The sequence below is a fragment of the Vulpes vulpes genome, chromosome 5, assembly GCF_048418805.1.
Source record: "Vulpes vulpes isolate BD-2025 chromosome 5, VulVul3, whole genome shotgun sequence".
Classification (NCBI taxonomy): domain Eukaryota; kingdom Metazoa; phylum Chordata; class Mammalia; order Carnivora; family Canidae; genus Vulpes; species Vulpes vulpes.
In genome coordinates this window covers 65,132,018-65,153,121 of record NC_132784.1, presented here as the reverse complement: position 1 = coordinate 65,153,121, position 21,104 = coordinate 65,132,018, and the positions used below count along the sequence as shown (strand labels likewise).

At 52.4% G+C, this 21,104-nt stretch overlaps 2 protein-coding genes and 1 long non-coding RNA gene across 4 annotated transcripts; 2 read left to right on the top strand and 1 right to left on the bottom strand.

Moving 5' to 3' along the window:
- Positions 1-8: 8 nt before the first annotated feature.
- C5H11orf68 (chromosome 5 C11orf68 homolog) lies at positions 9-2,296 on the top strand. Of its 2 annotated transcripts, none has more exons than XM_072758437.1 (2): positions 9-165; positions 871-2,296. In XM_072758437.1, exons 1-2 carry the CDS (start codon positions 41-43, stop codon positions 1,625-1,627), a joined length of 882 nt encoding a protein of 293 aa, XP_072614538.1. In that variant the 5' UTR covers positions 9-40; the 3' UTR covers positions 1,628-2,296. The 2 variants fall into 2 exon arrangements, with proteins under 2 accessions (XP_072614538.1, XP_025860184.1); XM_026004399.2 differs by lacking the exon at positions 9-165 and adding an exon at positions 190-580.
- An 11,406-nt stretch (positions 2,297-13,702) lies between these two features.
- Positions 13,703-15,113, bottom strand: LOC140599139 (uncharacterized). Its single transcript, XR_012001883.1, has 2 exons — positions 14,939-15,113; positions 13,703-14,658 (listed from the first exon to the last, which is right to left on the bottom strand). It is a non-coding gene; the product is annotated as an uncharacterized lncRNA (long non-coding RNA).
- FOSL1 (FOS like 1, AP-1 transcription factor subunit) lies at positions 13,833-20,557 on the top strand. The gene is made up of 4 exons (XM_026004402.2): positions 13,833-14,368; positions 16,352-16,549; positions 18,932-19,039; positions 19,466-20,557. Exons 1-4 carry the CDS (start codon positions 14,279-14,281, stop codon positions 19,874-19,876), a joined length of 807 nt encoding a protein of 268 aa, XP_025860187.1. The 5' UTR covers positions 13,833-14,278; the 3' UTR covers positions 19,877-20,557.
- Positions 20,558-21,104: the final 547 nt, after the last annotated feature.

Here is a 21,104-nt window from a genome sequence, read left to right as displayed (position 1 = left end):
GCTTGTCTATAAAGTTGTTGTTGAGGCGGCGGGCGCTAAGATGGCGGCGGCGGCAGCCGTGGCGGGGGCGGGGCGCGGCGGGGGCGGCGGCGGCGGCGCGGAGCCCCGGCAGGAGCGTAGCCGGGCGCGGGGCTGGGCCGGCGCCGAGCGCGGCGAAGGCCGAAGGTGACGGCGGGGCTGCGGGAGGGGGCAGGGCTGGGCGGGGGCGCGGCTCGGGCTGTGGGCTCTAATGGCGGCGGGCGCGGCGGGCCCGAGGCTGGCGCTCTCGCAGGCTCTAACAACCCTGGGTTCCAGTCCGGCTGTCGCCCCATTGGCCTCGGACTGCTCACGGCTCTTTCCGGGCATCAATGTGCTCGTGCTCAAGTAGGCCCGACAGCGCCAGCCCCGGGGGTCTGGTCCTGCTGGGCCTGCCTCAATGCTACGCGAAAGTGGGCTTCTCTGCCTCCCTCCGTTGAATCCCAGCGATCGGGATGCCTGCCAGTTACTGGCAGGGCCGGGAGGTGTAGCTGGGCTGGTTTGGTTGCTCCCACACCTGAATTCACATTTCGGCCCCTGTCACTCATTGCAGGTGTGACCTTGGGTAGGTCACTTCTCTCTGAGCTTCAATTTTCTGGTCTGTAAATTGGGGAGAGTGGTAATAACATTAGTAATAACCTTTATGCAGCGCTTATTCCACCTTGGGCGTTTAATGCTCCATAGCTCTACGGGACAGGAACAGCTTTTGTCCACTGTAAAGATAAGGCAGCTGAGGCACCAGACCTTAAGTCTTGCCTAAGGCCACGGAGTTTAAGCCCATTGGCTGCACCAGCTAGCGCCCAGCACGTTGTACGTCTGTCCTGGACCTGCTCTAACTCTGTTCCTTCATGGCAGGATGGAGCCAGGTGAAGAGATGGAGGAGGAAGACTCTCCAGGCGGCCGCGAGGATGGCTTCACTGCTGAGCACCTGGCCGCAGAGGCCATGGCAGCTGACATGGACCCCTGGCTGGTGTTTGATGCTCGCACCACACCTGCCACCGAGCTGGATGCCTGGTTGGCCAAGTACCCACCATCCCAAGTTACTCGCTATGGAGACCCTGGCTCACCCAACTCTGAGCCCGTGGGCTGGATTGCAGCATATGGGCAAGGCTATGTCCCCAACTCGGGCGATGTGCAGGGCCTGCAGGCAGCCTGGGAGGCTCTGCAGACCAGCGGGCGGCCCATCACACCGAGTACCCTGCGCCAACTGGCTATCACTCATCATGTGCTGTCTGGCAAGTGGCTGATACACCTGGCACCTGGCTTTAAGCTGGACCACGCCTGGGCTGGCATTGCTCGGGCTGTGGTCGAGGGCCAGCTTCAGGTGGCCAAGGTGAGCCCACGGGCCAGGGAGGGTGGGCGCCAGGTCATCTGTGTTTACACCGATGACTTCACGGACCGTTTAGGTGTACTGGAGGCAGATGCAGCCATCCGTGCAGCAGGCATTAAGTGCCTACTCACCTACAAACCTGACGTCTACACCTACTTGGGCATCTACCGGGCCAATCGCTGGCACCTCTGCCCCACTCTCTATGAGAGTCGTTTTCAGCTGGGGGGCAGTACCCGTGGCTCCCGTGTGCTGGATCGCGCCAACAATGTGGAACTGACCTAGTGTGGCCAAGTTGGGGGAGACCATGTTCTGCCCCCCTCCCACTCAGCTCCCTGCTAGGGTTGGATCCTCCTGTCTTCCTCCTCTTTGTCCCAAGGAGTTTGAGCCCCCTAGCTCTGAGGACCAGGTGAATCGGGAACTGCCTGCATCTTTGGTCCCTTTGAACCTTTGCCCTCTGTTCAGGGCTGACTCAAGTTCCCACCAGCTGGAGGCTCTGGCTCCCTGAGGGCCGGACCCTCAGCCTCTCTTTTCACTGCTGCTCCCTTCTGTCATCCAGGACCATGGGCTGGGTACAGATTCCCAGGAGGAGAGCCTTCCTTAGCCACCCTCCTCCCCAGCTGTACCTCCCTCTCCTGCATCCTTTCCTTCTCCTCCCTCACAAGAGAGAAAACTAGTGCTTCCAGTCCCTCTTGGAGCCTTCATAGTCCAGGGGGCAAAGGCCCTGCAGGCCTAAGCATGCTATTTTGGGGGTGGGGTGGGGGAAGGGTGATTGTACCCACTCAGCCCTTGGCAGAGAGAGGGGATGCCAGGGCCATGGACATGGGTCCTGCCCCTCCCTGCCACCTCATACAGCCTGCACCACCTTCCTTCCTTCCCTGCACCACCTTCCTTCCTTCACTACCTTGACATGTGCCTGCTCCTGGCATTTCAATAAAACCCAGTTTGGGTCTGTGTCTTGAGTGTTTTTTAAAATACTGTGTTGGTGGTTACCTGCTTTGGTCTCTGGAAAGAAGCTGGGCCAGGAAAGCCTGCTTCTCTGCCCTACATGGGCACGCCTAACTGCCTCCTATAATAAGATTCACCTCACTGCCAAGGCTGGGAGCCTCTCTGAGAGCCTCTGCAAAGCCAGTCCTGCTTCTCCTCCATCCCAAGAATCAGAATCGGTTTCTCAGTGGTTTCTCATAAATCTAGGGGCTTGAACCGCAAAGTCTGAGAGGCTACCGCGCAAAGGGTATATTTGCTTGGTCCTGGCATTTCTAGGTTAGGGCATATGGTCTGGTGAGTAGAGGATGGGTGAGGTCCCAACAGCCTAGGTTGGACATCTTTATGTGGTGAATGATGTGTACAGCCATAAGGAACTCACATCTAAGAACTCACTTCTCCCACCCTGACTGTCATGGGCCACTGGACAGTTTGCAAGGCACTTCCATATGTATTATTTAAGTCTCATGACCTATTCAGAAGAAGATATTGGTCCCATTGTGTGGTCAAGGAAATTGAGGCCAACAGGGAAAAGGATATCTCTTGGGGTAATGCGGTGAGTTGGGCAGAGTAGGACTTACACCCCAGGCCCTGCCTCCTGCCCAGGCTGATATCCAGGCCTCACCCACAATGAGTTCTTCACAACTGATAGGGCACGTTCACTCACTGAACTTGGACAGCACCGTCCACCTGAAGCTGCTGGAGCCTGGGAGCCTGGCTCCACATCCCCCAACCCCATGTCTGGCCCTGGCCCTGGCCTTGGTTGGAGGCCAGGGTTTCTGGCAAGGAGCCCCTTGGGACGCTGCTCTCGTGCCATGCCGGAGCTGACTCAACCTCCAGCAGCCTCACCAAATTGGAATTTGGAGCAGGGGAGCGGAGATGCCACTGGGCTGACTGGATGGAAGTGGGTGAGTCATGAGATGCTGGCTCAGCCCCCTCCCCAGCTTCCTCTTCACCCTGTTTCTCCAGGGCTGAGTTCTCTCAGCCCAGCCCTGGGAAGCCCCAGAGCTGGGTGGTCTCTGGCTTAGAGCCCATTGCCCGGCCTCCTTCAGACAAGTGATGCCTTGCACTTGACCAAATTGATGCAGGGCTCGGGGGGATCCTGCCGGATCCTGATGGGACCCATGAAGATGCCCAGGTGGTACCAATAGCACCTGATTCTCCTTTCCTAACTAAGCATTTCATACACTCTTCCTCTTTCCTCCATCCTCACAGCCCTGCCTTAACCCAATCCTCACTCTCTCCCTCCCACACCACTGCAGCTTGCCACCCCTGCCCCATTCCCTCCCTGCAACCCCCCCATCCCCTGACAGCCAGCTCTCCTGCACAGCCACCCGTCCCCCTCTCCTATTCAAAGCCCTTCCATGGTTCCCCATGGAAATAACATAGAGTCCACTCTCCCGAAGTGGCCATGACCCTAGACCCCTGCCAAGCCTCACTTCCCGCCTATGCTCACCCCACTGGAACCAACTGGCACTTCCTTCACCCCTTGGCATGCAGCCCTGGGCCTCAGGCTGTTCCTTCTGCTTGAACACCTGTCGTTCAGCAAGGATCAGGAGGTTACTTATGTAATCACTTGATTGATGTATATCTCCCACTGGTCCCTAAGCCATGTGCCCAGACTATGGGGCTCAGTAAAAGCAAGAACGACACTTAAATCCCTGTCCTGAGAGCCCAGCATGGGGCTTGGCCAGAGCAACCTCTCCATAAGTTCATTAAACTAAAATCCAAATCCAAATTCCAATCTGAATCCAGCCCCTGCCTGTTCCTCTGGACTCCTCTCCTTCACCCTCTGCTTCACCCTCTTTGTCGCAGAAGTATGAGCTGCCTGTTCTTTTCTTTTCTTTTCTTTCTTTCTTTCTTTCTTTCTTTCTTTCTTTCTTTCTTTCTTTCTTTCTTTCTTCTTTCTTTTTAAGATTTTATTCATTCATTCATGAGAGACACAAGGAGAAAACCAGAGAGAGAAGCAGGCTCTCTGAAGCAGGCTCCCTGAGAGAAGCAGGAGCCCAACATGGGACTGGATCCCAGGACGCCGGGATCATGCCCTGAGCCCAAGGCAGACATTCAACTGCTGAGCCACCCAGGCGTCCCTGCCTATTATTTTCTTGCATGCATACTGGCCTTTCTCACTTTTGTGCCCTGCTCATGCTGTCACCTCCACTTGGTGTACCCGACCCTCACATGCTTTCCTGGCTGAACACACCTCAGACCTACCCCCTCATCCTCCCAGAGATTTCTCCTTCCCCATTCATCGCATTCCAGGCTCCCATAACACCCACTACCTTGTGGCTCTCATCTGTGTGTCTGGGGTCCCCCAAGGATGGTGGCTGCACTTTTAAACCGCAACGTATCTTCAGAGTCCAGCATTGGACCCGGCCTAGCCCAAGTGCCACATAAGCATTATTGAATAAATGAGTGATTGAACAAAAGTCATTCTCTATCTCTGGGCCTGTTTCCTCATTCCATTCATAAAAAGAGCCAGGCACCATACAAAGTGTTTCCCTCCATCGTCTCATCGAAGTCTCACCTCGCCTTGTTATTATCACTGCTTTGCAGAAGAGGAAACTGAAGCCCAAAGAGGTGCAATAATTGGTTCCAGGTTACAAAGCCCTAAGTGGCAGAGCCAAGATTTGAAACCAGGTCATCCAACTCCAGAGCACCTAATGGCATTGCTGAGCTCCCACTATAGAAAAGCGCTGTTGGGGTGAGGCTGCAAAGATAAGTAAGCCCCAACAAGGACTTAGGATCCGATTTGTAAAGCTCACAAGTTGGGTCCTCAGGATGCCTGGGGAGAACAGACTTGGCCAAGACTAAGCTTCTTGTTTTACTGGTGGAGAAACTGAGGCCCAGAGGGTACCTGGGCTGGAAGGATCTACCAGGCCTATGATAAGGACAGACCAACAGCTTCCCTACCAGGCCAGGGGCTCCCCAAGACCCATCCTCTCAGGCCTGCCTGCCTCGAATTCTGAATTCTGCCCCTTTTGAAGTAAGGAAACAGCCCAGCCCCCAGCGGGCGAGGCTGAGTACATTTGAACATGCCCCTGTGCTTAGCCCTCTTATAAAACCACGGGAAGGCTGAGTGAGGCCAGGGCAAGGAGACCTCACACACTCTCTACCTTCTCCCACTCACATGTCCTGTGTGCTCCAAACCCCAGGGAGGGGCCCTGGAGAAACTGGCTGGGGAATGGGGGGAATATCTACCTGACCCCTGATTTCACCTGGCGCCAGGGGCGGAAACAGGGAAGCCAAGAAACAGCTGAGTTGGGAGAAAGTTTCAGCTGGGGCTTTGACAAGGTTTGGGGGATTTTCCCAGCAGGGCAATTGCACCCCGCTCCCGCCCGCTGGGAGGGGCCCTGGCAGGGCTGAGGCTTGGCTCACAGGCTGATTCATCCAGGCAGGGAAACTCCCCACTTCTCTGACGGGCAGCCCCAGACACCGACGGGGTGCCTTGAAGGCACATAGCCCAGAAACCCAGCGAACCCATTTTTCCTTCATTATTGGCTTCCCAGAAGGGTGTGAAAACCCCCAGGCCGGACAGAGGGACAGAGTCAGGCTGTGGGGCAGGGCATGCAGGCAGTTTCTGTAGCAGTGACCTCAAGACTGGAACCAAAGCAGTGGCCAGACAACGGGTGCCTCGGGCCCTCTCCCCTCACCCATTTTTTTAGTTGACAACACTGAGGGTCAGACAGTAAGAACAAATGGGCACACAGACTTAGTCGGTACCTGGCACTCCCTCATGCAGTTTGCGAGCGGTAACTCATTTTGGTCCTCACAGCCCTCATGTTACTGAGGAAAAAACAGCGAGTCAGAAGAGATAAAGTAACTTGGCCACAGTCAAGGGTAGAAACGCTCTGGCAGCTTCCACAGCCCCCCAAAGTGCTCACACAGGGAGCCGTGTCCCTGGTCACTGAGCGGCTTTGGCTCCTGGGAACTCTAGAGGACAGAAATGTCACCTGCTAGGCCCTGGCTCCTCCCAGGCTAAAAAGAGAAAACTTGTCCAGCAGGGGAAAAAAGAAAAAAAAAAGACCTCCTCAGAGGTTAGGAGAGGGCAGAGAAGCATTCCCGCCAAAATCTTCCTCCCTAGGACTTTGACTCCTTTCCAAACCCCCATCCTTTCCTCTGGAGTCAGAGCCTCCCTTTCCGGTCCGCCAGCCTCGCTCCCCGATGCCACACATACACTCACACAGGAACACACTGGCGGGCACACTGAGACTCCAGCCTCCACACCCCTGCCCCTTGGCCAGGCAGGCTGGGGTCCTGCCAGGTGTTGGAGGGGCCCCGAGAGTTGTGGCTTTACGGGGCATGGCCCTCCACAGGAAAGTTCTGCCCCATCTGGCTCCCACTCATAGGCTGCATGACTCATTCCCTTACCCCCCATGACTCAGTTTACATGGGTGCCCAGAGATCCTCCCAGTGAGGGTGGAGTGGGTTATTGGCCCAGCCTAGGCCTGCCAGCCTTTTATCCTAGGATGAGCATTTCATCCCCCTCCTGGCCCAGAGCAGGAGCACCCTGGAGCCCAGGGGTGGGGGTAAGCCTCAGGTCCAGGAGGGTGAGGAGAGCCCAAGAACTGAGTAACAGGCCCTAACTGCTCTGGGCTTGGGTCTGCAGGGAGCAGGAGTTGCACTGAAAAACCTAAAGGGCTATGTTGTGTGGGCAGAGCCATACTGGGCACTGACAGAAGAACCTTTGATGCCCTGTAGAGGGAATGGTCCACATGGCACAAAACACTACAGCAAGAAAATGCTCACACTTACTGAGCTCTTCTACAAGAAACCAGTCCTGTGCTAAGTGCCATCCACACCTTCTTATCTCATTTACTCCCCCCAACAACCCTGAAAAGCAAGTTGAAATCATTATATCATTTTCACAATGAGGAGATAGAGGCATAGAGAAGTTAAAGGAATGGCCAGAGGGATGTCTGGGTGGCTCAGCGGTTGAGCATCTGCCTTCGGCTCAGGGTGTGATCCCAGGAGCCAGGATCAAGTCCCACATCAGGCTCCCTGAAGGGAGCCTACTTCTCCCCCTGCCTGTCTCTGCCTCTCTGTGTGTGTGTCTCGTGAATAAGTAAGTAAATCTTAAAAAAAAAAAAAAAAAGCCAGACCTGGGACTCGAACCCAGGCCACCAGACTCCAGAATTCTTGTGGTCATCCTCTCCTGCTTCCCCAAGCCATCCTGGTTGTAGCAGGGTCCTCATCTGCCTCATGGGGACAGGACTGCCATTACAGGAGGGTGGCATGAGCCTCAAAGGACCGCAGAGGGACAGGCACAAGTGTATGCTCAGTTGGCATCTGGGGACTGAGTAGAGTAATACCCAGACTCTGGAAACAGCAGCCCAGCCTCCCTCTTGCCTCATCTTCTTCCTCTTCCGGGGCCCACCATATGACTCCCTCTCACCTTGAAAGCCTGGATGGCCAGGCCCAGAAGGCCTTCCCATGAGAGACTCAGCCCCCTCTTCTCTAGAGTTCAGCCTCAGCAAACAGGGCACAGGTCACTTCCCTGTTCAAACACCACTCAGGAGTCCCCTTGTTACCCAGCCCAAGTCAAGTTCCTTGGCGAGGCATCCAAGACCCTGGCTTAGGCCTTACTCTGCCCACCCTTCCAGTTCACAGTCCCAACAAACATTCCAGCACATGTTCTGGACCTCAGAGTCCCCAGGCCTCCTGTCTCTCCACCCCCAGGCCTTTGTGCCCACTGACTTCAACCCCAGGAATAGCTCCCACAATCTCAAGGATTCCTCTGCCAGGAAGCCTGCCCTCCCTAGTGGGAAAGCACCCTTCCTTCTTAGGGGCCTCCTATAGTGTCCCTGGTGCTCTCCAGCTCCTGCCTCCTGCATTGTCCACCTACTGCCAGGGCTGTTTTCTTCAGTGTCTGATCACCTCTCTGCACTGTACGTGCCTTGGGGCCAAGACCAAGTCTTTAATCATCCCTACTGCCCCCCCTCCACAGCCAGCTCCATTCGACTTTATATTCCATTAATTCAGGAGAATGGATATAGAACTGGTCCATCATGCAATGGGATTGGATTCAGCAAGCGAAAGGAGTGAACTACTGCTCCACACACCTGGATGAGTCTCAGACAAAAGGTGAGAGAAAGAAGGCAGACACAACAGAGCATGCATGGTAGGATTCCACCAACGTAAAAGTCCAAAAGAGATAGAACTGACGTATGGCAATAGGACTGAGATAAGTGACTTCCTGGAGGGGAGGAGAGATTGACTGCAAAGGAACAGAAATTCCTTTGGAGAACATCAAAAGCAAACATGCATGTACCCTGTGACCCAATAATCCCATCCCTGAGCACTTATCCCAGAAAAATGAGTGCAATCAGCCACCAAAGGACACATCCTTTTATATGAAGTTCAAGAACAGGCAAAAGTCATCATCAAGGGTAGAAGTCACAGTAGTGGTACCTATGGGTGGGGAATAGTGACCAGAATAGGGCACAAGGAACTTGTGAGCTGGTAGAAACGTCCTCTGTCTTGATCAGGGCAGTAGCACCATGGGTTTCCATACCTGTAACAAGTCACTGAGCTGAGTATATTTTATGAGTGCACTTCACTAGATGTATATTAAACTTCAATTTAGGGGCACCTGGGTGGCTCACTAAGTTAAGCGTCTGCCTTCGGCTCAGGTCATGATCCTGGGGTCCTGGGATCGAGCCCCAAGTTGGGCTCCCTGCTCAGAGGGGAGCCTGCTTTTCCCTCTTCCTTCCTCTGCTCATGCTTTCTATCAAATAAATAAAATCTTCAAAAAAATAAACTTCAATTTAGCCAGGAACCTAAATATAAGAACCAAAATTGGGATCCCTGGGTGGCGCAGCGGTTTGGCACCTGCCTTTGGCCCAGGGCGCGATCCTGGAGACCCGGGATCGAGTCCCACGTCGGGCTCCCGGAGCATGGAGCCTGCTTCTCCCTCTGCCTGTGTCTCTGTCTCTCTCTCTCTCTGTGTGTGACTATCATAAATAAATAAAAAAAAAAAATTAAAAAAAAAAGAACCAAAATTATAAAATAATTAGAAGAAAACATAGGGGTAAATGTTCAAATTGGACAGTGGATTCTTAGATCTGACACTGGAAGAATGAGCAATAAAAGTAAAAACAGGGGCACGTGGGTGGCCCAGTGGTTGAGCATCTGCCTTTGGCTCAGGTCCTGAGGCCGAGGTCCTGGGATGGACTCCTGCATCAGGCTCTCAGCAGGGAGACTGTTTTTCCCTCTGCCTATGTCTCTGCTTTTCTCTGTGTCTCTCATGAATAAATGAATAAAATCTTTTTTAAAAAAAAGTACAAACAGGGATCCCTGGGTGACGCAGCGGTTTAGCACCTGCCTTTGGTCCAAGGCGCGATCCTGGAGATCCGGGATCGAATCCCATGTTGGGCTCCCGGTGCATGGAGCCTGCTTCTCCCTCTGCCTGTGTCTCTGCCTCTCTCTCTGTGTGTGACTATCATAAATAAATAAAAATTTTAAAAAAATAAAAATTAAAAAAGTAAAAACAAATTGGACTTCATAAAAGTTCTAAAAACTTTTGCACAGCAAAAGACGTTCTGGAAAATGTGAAAAGACAATCTACAAGATGGGAGGAAATACTTGCAAATCATATTTTTGATAAGGGTTTGATAGCCAGAATATATAAAGAACTCATTTAATTCAACAACCACACACACACACACACACACACACACAAACCAATTAGGAGTGACTGGCTGGCTTAGTCAGTAGAGCATGGGACTCTTGATCTCAGGATTATGAGTTCAAGCCCCATGTTGAATATGGAGCCTTAAAAAACATTTTTTTAAAAAAATAGATGAAGAACGTGAATAGATATTTGTCCCTAAAATATGTAGAAATAGCAAACAAGCACATGAAAAGATAATCATCATTAAGGAACATGATAAACTATTAAGGAAATACAAATTAACGTAATGAGATACCATGTCAGACCCTCTAGGATGTCTTTCATTTCAACAACTGAAATAATACATGTTGGCAAGGATGTGGGCAAATTAAAACACTTATACACTGCTAGTAGGAATGTAAAATGGTACAACCACTTTGTAAAACAGTCTGGCAGTTCTTCACAAGGTTAAACAGAATTACCATATGAGCCAGCAATTCTCATACCCAAGATAAATAGAAACATATGTCCACATAAAAATTTGTAGCATTAGTCATAACACCCCAGAAGGAGAAACATTCAAATATTCATCAGTTTAAGAATAAATAAATAGTGGTATATCCATACAATAGAATATTATTCAGCAATAAAAAAGAACAGAGTATTGATACATGCTATGACATAAATGAGCCTCGAAAAGATTCCAGTAAGTGAAGGAAACCAGATGCAGGTCACATATTGTATGATCCCATTTATATGAAATAGGCAAATTCATAGAGATAGAAGGAGAATTTGTGGTTCCCAGGAGATGGGATTGGGAGTGATTTCTTCATGGGGATGGGATGATTTTCTGGGATAATAAAAAGTTTTAAAAACTAGAGAGAAAAAAAAAAAACCTAGAGAGAAGTGGTGGTTGCACAACATTGTGAATGCATAAAATCCTATTGCAGTCAACACTTTAAAATAGTTAATTGCATGTTATGTAAATTTCACCCTCATTTATAAAATATACTTTAATTTAAAGAGCAAATCGATGTCTGGGTGGCTTAATGGGTTAAGTATCGACTCTTGATCTTGGTTTACATCATGATCTCAGGATCCTAGGATGGAGCCCCAAGTCTGGCTCCATGCTCAGTGGGAAGTTGGCTTAAGGATTTCTCCCCAGCTCCCTCTGCCCCACCCCTACCCCTCCTCTCTATTTCTCTCTCTCTCTCTCTCTCTCTCTCTCTCTCTCTCTCTCTCTCTCTCTCTCTCAAATACATAAATAAATAAATATTTTAAAAATAGGGATCCCTGGGTGGCGCAGCGGTTTGGCGCCTGCCTTTGACCCAGGGCGCGATCCTGGAGACCCAGGATCGAATCCCACGTCGGGCTCCCGGTGCATGGAGCCTGCTTCTCCCTCTGCCTGTGTCTCTGCCTCTCTCTCTCTCTCTCTGTGACTATCATAAATAAAAATTAAAAAAAAATATGAAAAAAATATTTTAAAAATAAAAAATAAGAAATGAATGGAAAATGAAACACATAAACATCACCTCCAACATCCTGGGGACATTGACAGAACTTGCTGGGTGCCAAGCACACTCATCCATCATCTCCTTTTGCCTCACTAATCGTCTCCTTGCAGCCCCATGGAAGTGGGCATTCTTTGGGGCTCAGAGAGGGAAGTGACTGAGCCAAGCTCACACAGGGTGCCAAGGGACAGTGCCCTGGTTTCTCAGACTCCAGACTCCTATAATCATGGTGGCCCCTTGGCAATCCCTTGGGATTCTTGCCTGGCCTCCCTGAGTGGGAGCTGGTGAGGTCAGGGATCAGGAACGTTTCTGCAGCCACGAAGCAGGAGTTAGTGATTGAGGAGCTTGGAATGTGCTGCCTCTGAAAGGACCTCCTTGTGGCTCCACCAACGGTTAGAGCAGGAAGGGACTTTCAGAACCATGTAATCACACACAGAGATTTGAGACCTGAGCCCCTGCTCAGTCACTGCCCCAGGATGCTGGGGGAGTGGGACAGCATGGTGTTTCTGGATCTGGCACGTATATGCTGTCAAGGCTGACCTGTCAGTCCTCACATGTGCCACCATCTGGCCACCTTTGTCACCTCAACCCATCTCAGCCAAAGAGTTAGAACATCAGTAGTATGAGTACACTGCATGATTGCCCTAGCATGTGATCAGAACCCCAAGGGCTCCCACTTCTGAAGTTTTTACTAACATGTCTATTTATTTTTGCCATTTCTCAAGTTCTTACTATCCACTGGGCTAAACATGTGATATAATTTTATTTCTATTCTCTAACAGCCCTGAGACGTAATTACCTTTACGCTTCCATTTTACAGAACAGGACACAGAGGCTCTGAGAGATTGTTTGTGTCATCTAGATCTCACAGCTGGCAAGCAGCCTAACCAGAATTCAAACTTCAGAACCCAGAGTTGTCTGATTCTGGCATGCACATTCTTTTCCATGGATCACAGTGCCTCAAATCTCTCTCTCTCTCTCTCTCTCTCTCTCTCTCTCTCTCTTTCATCTCTGTTTTTCTTATGCTGGTAAACTGCTGTTGGTTTCTTTCCTTTTTAGAAAAAGACAGGCATTGGACAAGGGAGAGGCACCAAGCTGGTAACCGCCTTGTGAGTACACAGCACTTTATAGCTTACAAAGCACTTTCACATTTATGATCTCATTTGATCCTATAGCAACACCATGAGGTCAGCAGGAGGCCCAATTATTCCCATTGGGTCTGGGATTCATAGGGAAGTTAACCCAGCCAGGGCCACAAACAGAAAATGGTAGTAGCTCTGGGACTGGAAGCCCAGGGCCAAGGTGGCCTGTCTCTGAGTCCTGAATGCACCCACAGACTCCTGGCCTGAGTCCCCAAGGAAGGCAGCCCAGGACCTTCCTTCCCTGAACTCTTTATTCCCTGTGGACAAAACTGGAGCTGATCAAATGGAGGTAGCAGTGGAAAGCAGGAGAGCCCAGCTCTCTTTCTATAGTTGTGTGACATTGGCAGCTCTTTAGTCTTGCTGGGCCTTAGTTTTCCCATCTGCAGAGTGGGAGGAAGTAGAGAAGCTTTGGGATGGTCCTCTCAGCACTGATGTTCTTTACCCATGAGAAAGTTATTGAGAGGGTCTTTGAGAAATCTTGCCTGAGCCTGGGCTTGGACCCACAGCCCTTATTTGACAACCTCCTTCAGCTACTCACTTAGTGATATTAGGCACTTCATTTCAACATCTCCCAGCCTTAGTTTTCCCATCTGTAAAATAGGGATGATGACAGTACCTACTACTCCCCAGGGCGGTTGGCCTTGGTTGTCAAAATTTGGCCCTGGCCTCACATTCATACAGACCTTTGACATAATCTCCAAATAAGGCTTCCAAGCCTTATTTGGCAGTATTTAAAGACCAGTGGCAGTATTTAAAGAAGATGGCATGTATCAGCCCACAGGACAACTGTGTCCCACTGCAGGCTCTTACTGCTTATAGGGGCTCTGAACTAAAACTTGTTACAGCTTCCAAAATTAAATTATGAGTAGCACAATCAGGTTGCCTTGTATTTGTGGGTAGTTCAAACCATTAACAGGCTCATTGTAAACATCTAAAATATACTACCCCGTTGGTAACCCTACTTTATCATTTGTCCACTTTTACTATGCCTGAACCTTTAAACAATGCCAGCAAAAGGGCCTCACGCCACCACTGTGAAGCCTTAGATGGCAGTAGCGTGGTCCCTAGCATGAAGTAAGCATCTAGTAAATAAAAGAATAACCACAACAAGCACATTTATAATCCACTTTACTGTTTCCAGACCCTTTCCTCATTCTTCATTCCAACCTCCCACGTGCTGCAAGGCGTAATTACTTCGTCCCATCTGAAGGAGGCAAAAACTAAGGCGAGACCAGGCGGTGAATGGGCTCCCGGGAGTGGGACCGCGGCCCATAGTCTGGGCTCGCGGGCGGGACGCGGCGGGGCGCCCAGCTGCAGGCAGGTGCGTAAATCCGCGGGGGAATCCTCGGCTCCACCTGGGCGCGGCGAGGAAATTGCACCATGTATGGGCAACTACGTCAGAGGGGGCAGACCTGCCGCTCGGGGACGCCAGGTCCGTCCCCTTCCCTACGAAAAGGCGGCTACCGGACTGCGGGAGGCGTAGAGAAGTTCAGCGCGGACTGGCAGAGGGCGGTGCGTCTGGGGAGGTGGAGCCGCGAGGTGTCCAGCGCCGTTGAAAATCGCCCGCTCCTCCCCCCCTATCCAAGTGGTTCAGCCCGAGAACTTTTCATTCATAAAAAGAAAAGAGGAGCAAGTGAGTCAGAACCCAAGCAGCCGACGCGGACCCCACAGAGCAGCCAGCCAGGGCATGTTCCGAGACTTCGGGGAACCCGGACCGAGCTCCGGGGCCGGCGGTGCGTACGGCGGCCCGGCGCAGACCCCCACTTCAGGCCAGCAGGTGAGAGGGCCCCACCGCCTGGGCTTCCCGGGTGGACAGCGCCTGGGACGCTGCGGTCAGCTCCCGCACGCTCTGGGATGGGGCCGGGAGCAGGAGAAGGGTCTGGACCTGGGTCCGCGGCAGTGGCCGTGGCTGTGGCCGCGGATGCTGCTCGTTCTCCACCGTCTGGAGCCAGGATCTGCGACCGTCTCCTCTCGCTCGCCCCTTTTTCCTTCGCTGTCTGCTGTCATCTGTCCCGCCGTCTCTGTCACCTTCTTTCTTTCCTCTCGTCCACGCCTAATTTCTTTGTTCTGTATGCGTCAGAAGGGCGCCCCTTAGTCTGAGATTAGTCCCGGCTCGGACGGGATCAGAGGGTCTGATCCATCTCGGACTAAATTCCCGGGATCCCGTACCTGGGCTGAGGCCGAGAAGTCCCCACACCGAAGGGAGGCGGGATCCCACAGACTGGGAATCCTCAGCACTGTCTGAGAGTCAGTGTGTCCATTTGTCTGTCCCTCTCTACCTCGTCGCCCTTATCCCCTTCTCGGCGCAGTGCAGCCCGGTGGGCTCCGGGAAACTGGTGCTCCTCACCTTTACAGGCTGGGGCCAGGGGAGACTGCGAGATGCCGGGACGTGCGCGTGGTCTTGCAGCCGGCAGCTCCCGCGCCCCCGCCTCTCGGCACCGAACGGCGCCCTGCTGCAGGCTGGGGGGACTCGGGTGGTTGCAGGTGCCCATTTCCTGTCGAGGGGCAGCGCGCACGTGTCGCTAGGGGAGGGAAGGAGCGGCGTCCGTTCTGCCGAGTCACAGCGGCCGAGTCACGGTGGCTGACTCACCCGGGGCGCCCCTCCCTTCCTGGCCTGGAGCGGCCCTGGCCCGGGCTACATCGGGAGCGAGAGGTGCCGCCAGGGGTGCCTTCGTCCCGGAACTGGGGTCACTGGGCCACTGGGCCCGCAGCGCCGGGCTTGGGACACCGCTGCCTGGACTTGCCTGGGCTTGTGGCACGCTTCCGGGACGCTTGGGCGCCAGGGCCCAGCCCCAAGGCTTGAACCCAGTTCTCTTCCGGGAACACTGATTCCCCATCTCAACTCTTTCCTCAGATTTCTGGCTGAAAGAAAATCTTGGCAGGTAATACATAGAGTACATACAGTGCAGCTTGCATGGTTCGGGGAGGTTTCTACCTCATTAACCGTATTGTATTTCACAGAATCGAAGAATTCATTGATTTGAAAACCCACACCATTGTTTAATGTCACTAAATTTTCCTAAAGTTGCCAATCCAACTATGATTTAGAGCTATTAAAAGGCATTTCTTAGCATCAATGAAATGCCATAATCCTCACTTACACCAATATTAAAAACAAGGAAACCCAGGCACATTGAGGTTAAATAACTTGCCCAGAGTCATAGCCAGTAAGTGGCTGAACTAAGAGCTAACTGGGACAGCCTAAACCCAGGGCAGTGGTTCTTGCCACCACAGCCTCTGTGCATTGGACACCTGCCACTTACCAGGCACTGTCACACACATTCTCTCACTGGATTCTCACAGCCACCCCTGGAGTTAGGAGCTGGAATTTTTCTATGCAGATGGGACTCAGGCAGAGTACGGGAGTAGCTGAGAGCCTAGGTGCCAGGGCCAAACTCCACTTCCTACTTACTGGCTATGGATCTATGGACAACTGTTTCTCTGTCTGAAAATGAAGACACTGTTGTGCAAATTATGAGTCAGTATTTGTAACGTGGTTGGGACAGTGCCTGGAATTCATATGTTATATGTATTAGTTCTGACAGGGTAATGAAGGCACAGCAAGGTTATGAGACCCAAAGTCACACAGCTCCCAAGCAGGGATTTGTCACCAAGTTAGTCTCTCTGTCAAGTTGTGCTCTTTCTGGTCATACGGAATGAGCAGCTGCATTGACGGTGGATGAAATTGTGGCTTCTGTCCTGTTGAAGCCCCTCAACCTACACAGACTTCATCCTTGGCTTTCCATTTCTTATGCCTCAGAAGTTCCACCTCGTGCCAAGCATCAATGCTGTGAGTGGCAGCCAGGACCTGCAGTGGATGGTGCAACCCCACTTCCTGGGACCCAGCAGCTACCCCAGGCCTCTGACCTACCCCCAGTACAGCCCCCCACAGCCCCGGCCAGGAGTCATCCGGGCCCTAGGGCCACCTCCAGGGGTACGTCGCCGACCCTGTGAACAGGTAAGGTAGCAAAGGCATTGCACTGGTTCTGATGCCCATAGGGGTGCTGAGGTGCAGAGGACAAGTTCTTGGCCAAAAGAACACAGGCAAGGCAGCCCGGGTGGCTCAGCAGTTTAGCACTGCCTTCAGCCCAGGGCTGATCCTGGAGACCCATGATCGAGTCCCATGTCGGGCTCCCTGCATGGAGCCTGCTTCTCCCTCTGCCTGTGTCTCTGCCTCTCTCTTTCTCATGAATAAGTAAATAAAATCTAAAACAAAACAAAACAAAAACACAGGCTTAGAAAGGGAGTGCTGGGGAAGAAGAGCCACTGATGACTCCTGGCCAAGGCCGAGAGTAATAGGAGCCCTTGGGGTGATCCAGAGGGCAAGAGGTGATTCTAGGCTAGGGAAAGCTTTTTGAAGCTGGAGGTATATTAGCCCAGAAGGATGGGTAGGATCTTCATAGATAGAGATGAAAGAAAAGACATTTCAGGGAGAGAGGATGGCAGGAACAAGAATAGAGGTGGAGGTGAGAATGTGTAAGGTGTACATGTGGAAAGGTGTGTGGACTGGTAGAGGGTCTCCACCTGCTGAGATGTATGCTGTCTATGTGCTGGGGAGGGTTCCCTGTAGCTACTCTCTGGGGCTGTTTCCCTATCTCATTTAATCTTTACAAATAGCCTCTAGGGATGCACTCTGGTTTTCTCCACTTTACAGCTGAGAAATGAAGGCACAGAGGTAATCACTTGCCCAGATTACACAAGTAGTGAGTAATGAGACAGGTCTTTTCAATTCTGGGAATAATTCTTTTTTTTTTTTTTTTTTTTTATATATATAGAGACAGAGAGAGGCAGAGACACAGGCAGAGGGAGAAGCAGGTACCACACAGAGAGCCTGAGGTGGGACTTGATCCCGGGTCTCCAGGATCACGCCCTGGGCTGCAGGCGGCGCTAAACCGCTGCACCACTGGGGCTGCCCGGTCTTTTCAATTCTAAAGTGAGATCCTAACCATCAAGCCACACTATTTCATCCAGAGCTATCAGAGGCTTGAAGCAGAGTGAGTTGGGAACTCTTGACTCCCCAACCAGGACTCCTGCCTTCACACTGCTTTAAAAAAAAAAAAATCTTTACCAACATAAATAAGAGATAGAGGGTCTTTAAGGGAGTTGCTCCTCTTTCATTTTGGTTTATGAGACTGTACTGGAGTGAGACTTACTCATTAAGGAGCTTGCCCTGACAGCAGGGTAGATGAGAAGTCAGGATCTTGCAAAGATGAACAGTTAGACAGGAGTGGCTTTCCCAGAAACAGCAGGATTGGCAGTGTGACCAACTGGAGAAGAGGACCATGCTGTGAGGTCCCAGAGGCAGGCTCCTGGACTTCTTTAGCCCTGACCTGAGGGTAGCTATTTGTTTCTGGGACTCCTAGACAGGGGCTATGAGCTCTAAGTGGGGTTCTTTGTGGGGGGCTGGTCCCCATCAGCAGGCCTCTCAATATTGAATAGAGTGAGTGGATTTTAATTTCTGCTCTGGGACCATAAAGGAGTTATCTATCCTCTCTGGGCTTCAGTTCCTTATATGGAAAGTTGGGTAAAGAATCTGTGTAAAGTTCTTAGCCGGCACGTAATAGGTTCCTAATAAAAAACAACTTACTAAATAAATAAATAAATAAAATTTAAAAAATAAAAAACTAAAAAAAAAAATAAAAAAATAAAAATAAATAAATAAATAAAAAACTTACTCAGCAGCAACACTCATGAACTCCTCTTAGTGCTTACAAACCCCTGGGGAAGAGGACACTTGGGTGGCTCAGTGGTTGAGTGTCTGCCTTGGGCTTGCTGGTGATCCCAGGGTCCTGGGATTGAGTTCCGCATCAGGCGCCCCGCGGGGAGCCTGCTTCTCCCTCTGCCTATGTCTCTGACTCTGTCTCTCATGAACAAATAAAATCTTTTTTTTTAAGGGGGGGTGGAGAATGAGGGTCCTTCGAGAAAGAGCAGCTGGGTCCCAGAGGCTCAGAGTAATAAAGGCTACTTCTGGCTGGGCAACGAGAGGAAGCTCCCTGTAAGAGTGGGGGTATCTTAGTTGAGTCCTGAGAGATGACGGGGGTAAAGGTTTACGGAGTATGTGGTGGCGATGGGCGGGGGGGGGGGGGGGGGGGTGCTTCTGAAAGAGGAACCAAAGGAGGCAAAAGCTGGGTCCGAGGAGGAAGAAATCTGATTAATTCAATCTTACTAAAGCGTGAGTGCGGAGAACCAGTCGCGGCGCTGTGATCCCTGAAGCGCAGGCTCGCGGGTCCCCGGCACTGCCATGCCCACCGCAGGGTCCTAGCACTGGGCCACTGCACAGGGCGAGTGCCGGGCAACCAGAGGCCCAGGGTCTACCTCACTATTCCCTCTACCCGTCCAGATCAGCCCCGAGGAGGAGGAGCGCCGTCGAGTGAGGCGCGAGCGGAACAAGCTGGCCGCGGCCAAGTGCAGGAACCGGAGGAAGGAACTGACCGACTTCCTGCAGGCGGTGAGCACCCACCGGTGCGGAGGGTGTCCAGGCCGCGGCCCACCGAACCTCAGACGGGCGCGGCTCCCCTGAGCTTGCAGGGCCCCAGAGGGGCGCCGGTATATTAAGTCCCCTTCCCCCAGTCCCCGCTGGAGGAGCAGTCCTTCGGAGAAAACGACGAGAAAAATGCGATTAGGAATTAGTTACCGCGCGTCTCACTCCCAGGAAAGCAGAGGAGAGTCAAAGCTTCCGCGGACAATCTCCTTCTAAGATGCTCCCGGGCCCGAAGGGAGTCGTGACCATTTTCTTCCAAGGGCTCATGGGAGTTGTAGTCCAGACACCCTGGAGACCCCACCCCCCCACCCCCATTCCCCCAATTACCACCACCTCCTGAGGCTACGCGGTACTCAGCCCTCATCTTCTAACTCCTCTCCTAACCCTCTGCAGGAGACCGACAAACTGGAGGACGAGAAATCCGGTCTGCAGCGAGAGATTGAGGAGCTGCAGAAGCAGAAGGAGCGCCTGGAGCTCGTGCTTGAAGCCCACCGCCCCATCTGCAAAATCCCGGAAGGGGCCACGGAGAGCGACACTGGCGGCGCGGGCGGTCCTAGCAGCCCACCAGCCACCTCCGGCCCTGTACCTTGTATCTCTCTTTCCTCGGGGCCTGTGCTTGAACCCGAAGCATTGCACACCCCCACACTCATGACCACACCCTCCCTGACTCCTTTCACCCCTAGTCCGGTCTTCACTTACCCTAGCACCCCTGAGCCCTGCGCCTCAGCCCATCGCAGGAGCAGCAGTAGCAGCGGGGACCCATCCTCTGACCCTCTCGGCTCCCCCACCCTCCTTGCCTTATGAGGCACCTCAGCCCCGGTACCAGGGGATGCCACTCTAGCCAATGTCTCCCCACCCATTGGGGGACCCATTATGGTCCAGCTGGTCTGGACCATAATCCCATGCCCTCTTCAGCAGGTTCTTCTCCATTCCTCCAGATGACACTGAGCATATTTTGCTTCCTAGTAGAGCCAGCTTGGGGTCATGTAACTGCCCACTGTTTTTCCAGAGCTGGCTTCTTTAGCACAATTTGCACTAAATCAGAGACAAAATATTTCCCATTTGTGCGAGAAAACTCCTGGCAACCAAAAAGGACTTTGTAGATCCCTCAGGGTCCTCTAGAGCCCTAACCCCCTTCAGACCACCACACCTATAGTCTTCATCACCCTCTTCCTGTGATCCACCCAATCCTACTCTGACAGAAGGTGGTATTCTACCAGCCTAGAACACTAACTCACCCAGGCCCACACTGCCAGCAGCACCAAGTGATTGAACCAGGGCATTCTGCTGGCCCTCCTGAATGGTAGGAGAGTGCCAGAGGCTTCTGTGAGGAGCTGAACTGCAGCCCCCTTCCCCCCACCAGCTCTGAGAAGACTTTAGCTCCAGGGAATCCAAGCCTCCACAACGAAGGCAGCTGCTATTTATTTTCCTACAGAGAGTATTTTTATACAAACCTGCCAAAATGGAATAAAAAGCTCGAAGCTCTGTCCTGGTCTCACTGAACCCAGAAGCAAAAGGGAGAACATTTCAAACCAGAAGCCCTAGGCTCCGGTCTCAGTTCTACAGACTTACTGCATGACTTTGGAAAATTATTTGATATCTGGACCTCAGTTGTCTTATCTGAGGAATTGTTACATCCGCTATGCCTCATCTCCAGGATTGAAAGGAGGAATGGAGTGCTGCTGGGTGCAAACTAAAAGGATTATCTGTCTTTCTCCTGATGGGGGCCCACAGCTCGCCTGCATGCGCCACAGGAGGGCGCTCTTATGCCCTTTTCAGCCTCGGGGGAGGCCGCTGAGTGGGTTCTAGGCCCCCAACACCTGCTTCCTGCCCCATTGTCTTAGACAGGAAGGAGCCGGGAAGGGAGCTGGAGCCACTTCAGGGGCCGGATTACGGCCCCTCCGGAGGTCTAATGGGGGGAGCTAGGGGCTTACCACCGTCCCACATCCTGCCCCAGGCTTGAGGGAGTGGGGGAGTCAGCCACCTTAGTTCTGCAGCCCCTCCGGACGGTAATGGTACCCCGTCTCAACGT

Coding starts and splice junctions, on each gene's coding strand:
- C5H11orf68 (XM_072758437.1), top strand. CDS start 41: ATGGCGGCGGCGGCAGCCGTGGCGGGGGCGGGGCGCGGCGGGGGCGGC. Junction 166..870: donor GAGCGCGGCGAAGGCCGAAG/GTGACGGCGGGG, acceptor CCTTCATGGCAG/GATGGAGCCAGGTGAAGAGA.
- FOSL1 (XM_026004402.2), top strand. CDS start 14,279: ATGTTCCGAGACTTCGGGGAACCCGGACCGAGCTCCGGGGCCGGCGGT. Junction 14,369..16,351: donor CCCCCACTTCAGGCCAGCAG/GTGAGAGGGCCC, acceptor CTTATGCCTCAG/AAGTTCCACCTCGTGCCAAG. Junction 19,040..19,465: donor TGACCGACTTCCTGCAGGCG/GTGAGCACCCAC, acceptor AACCCTCTGCAG/GAGACCGACAAACTGGAGGA.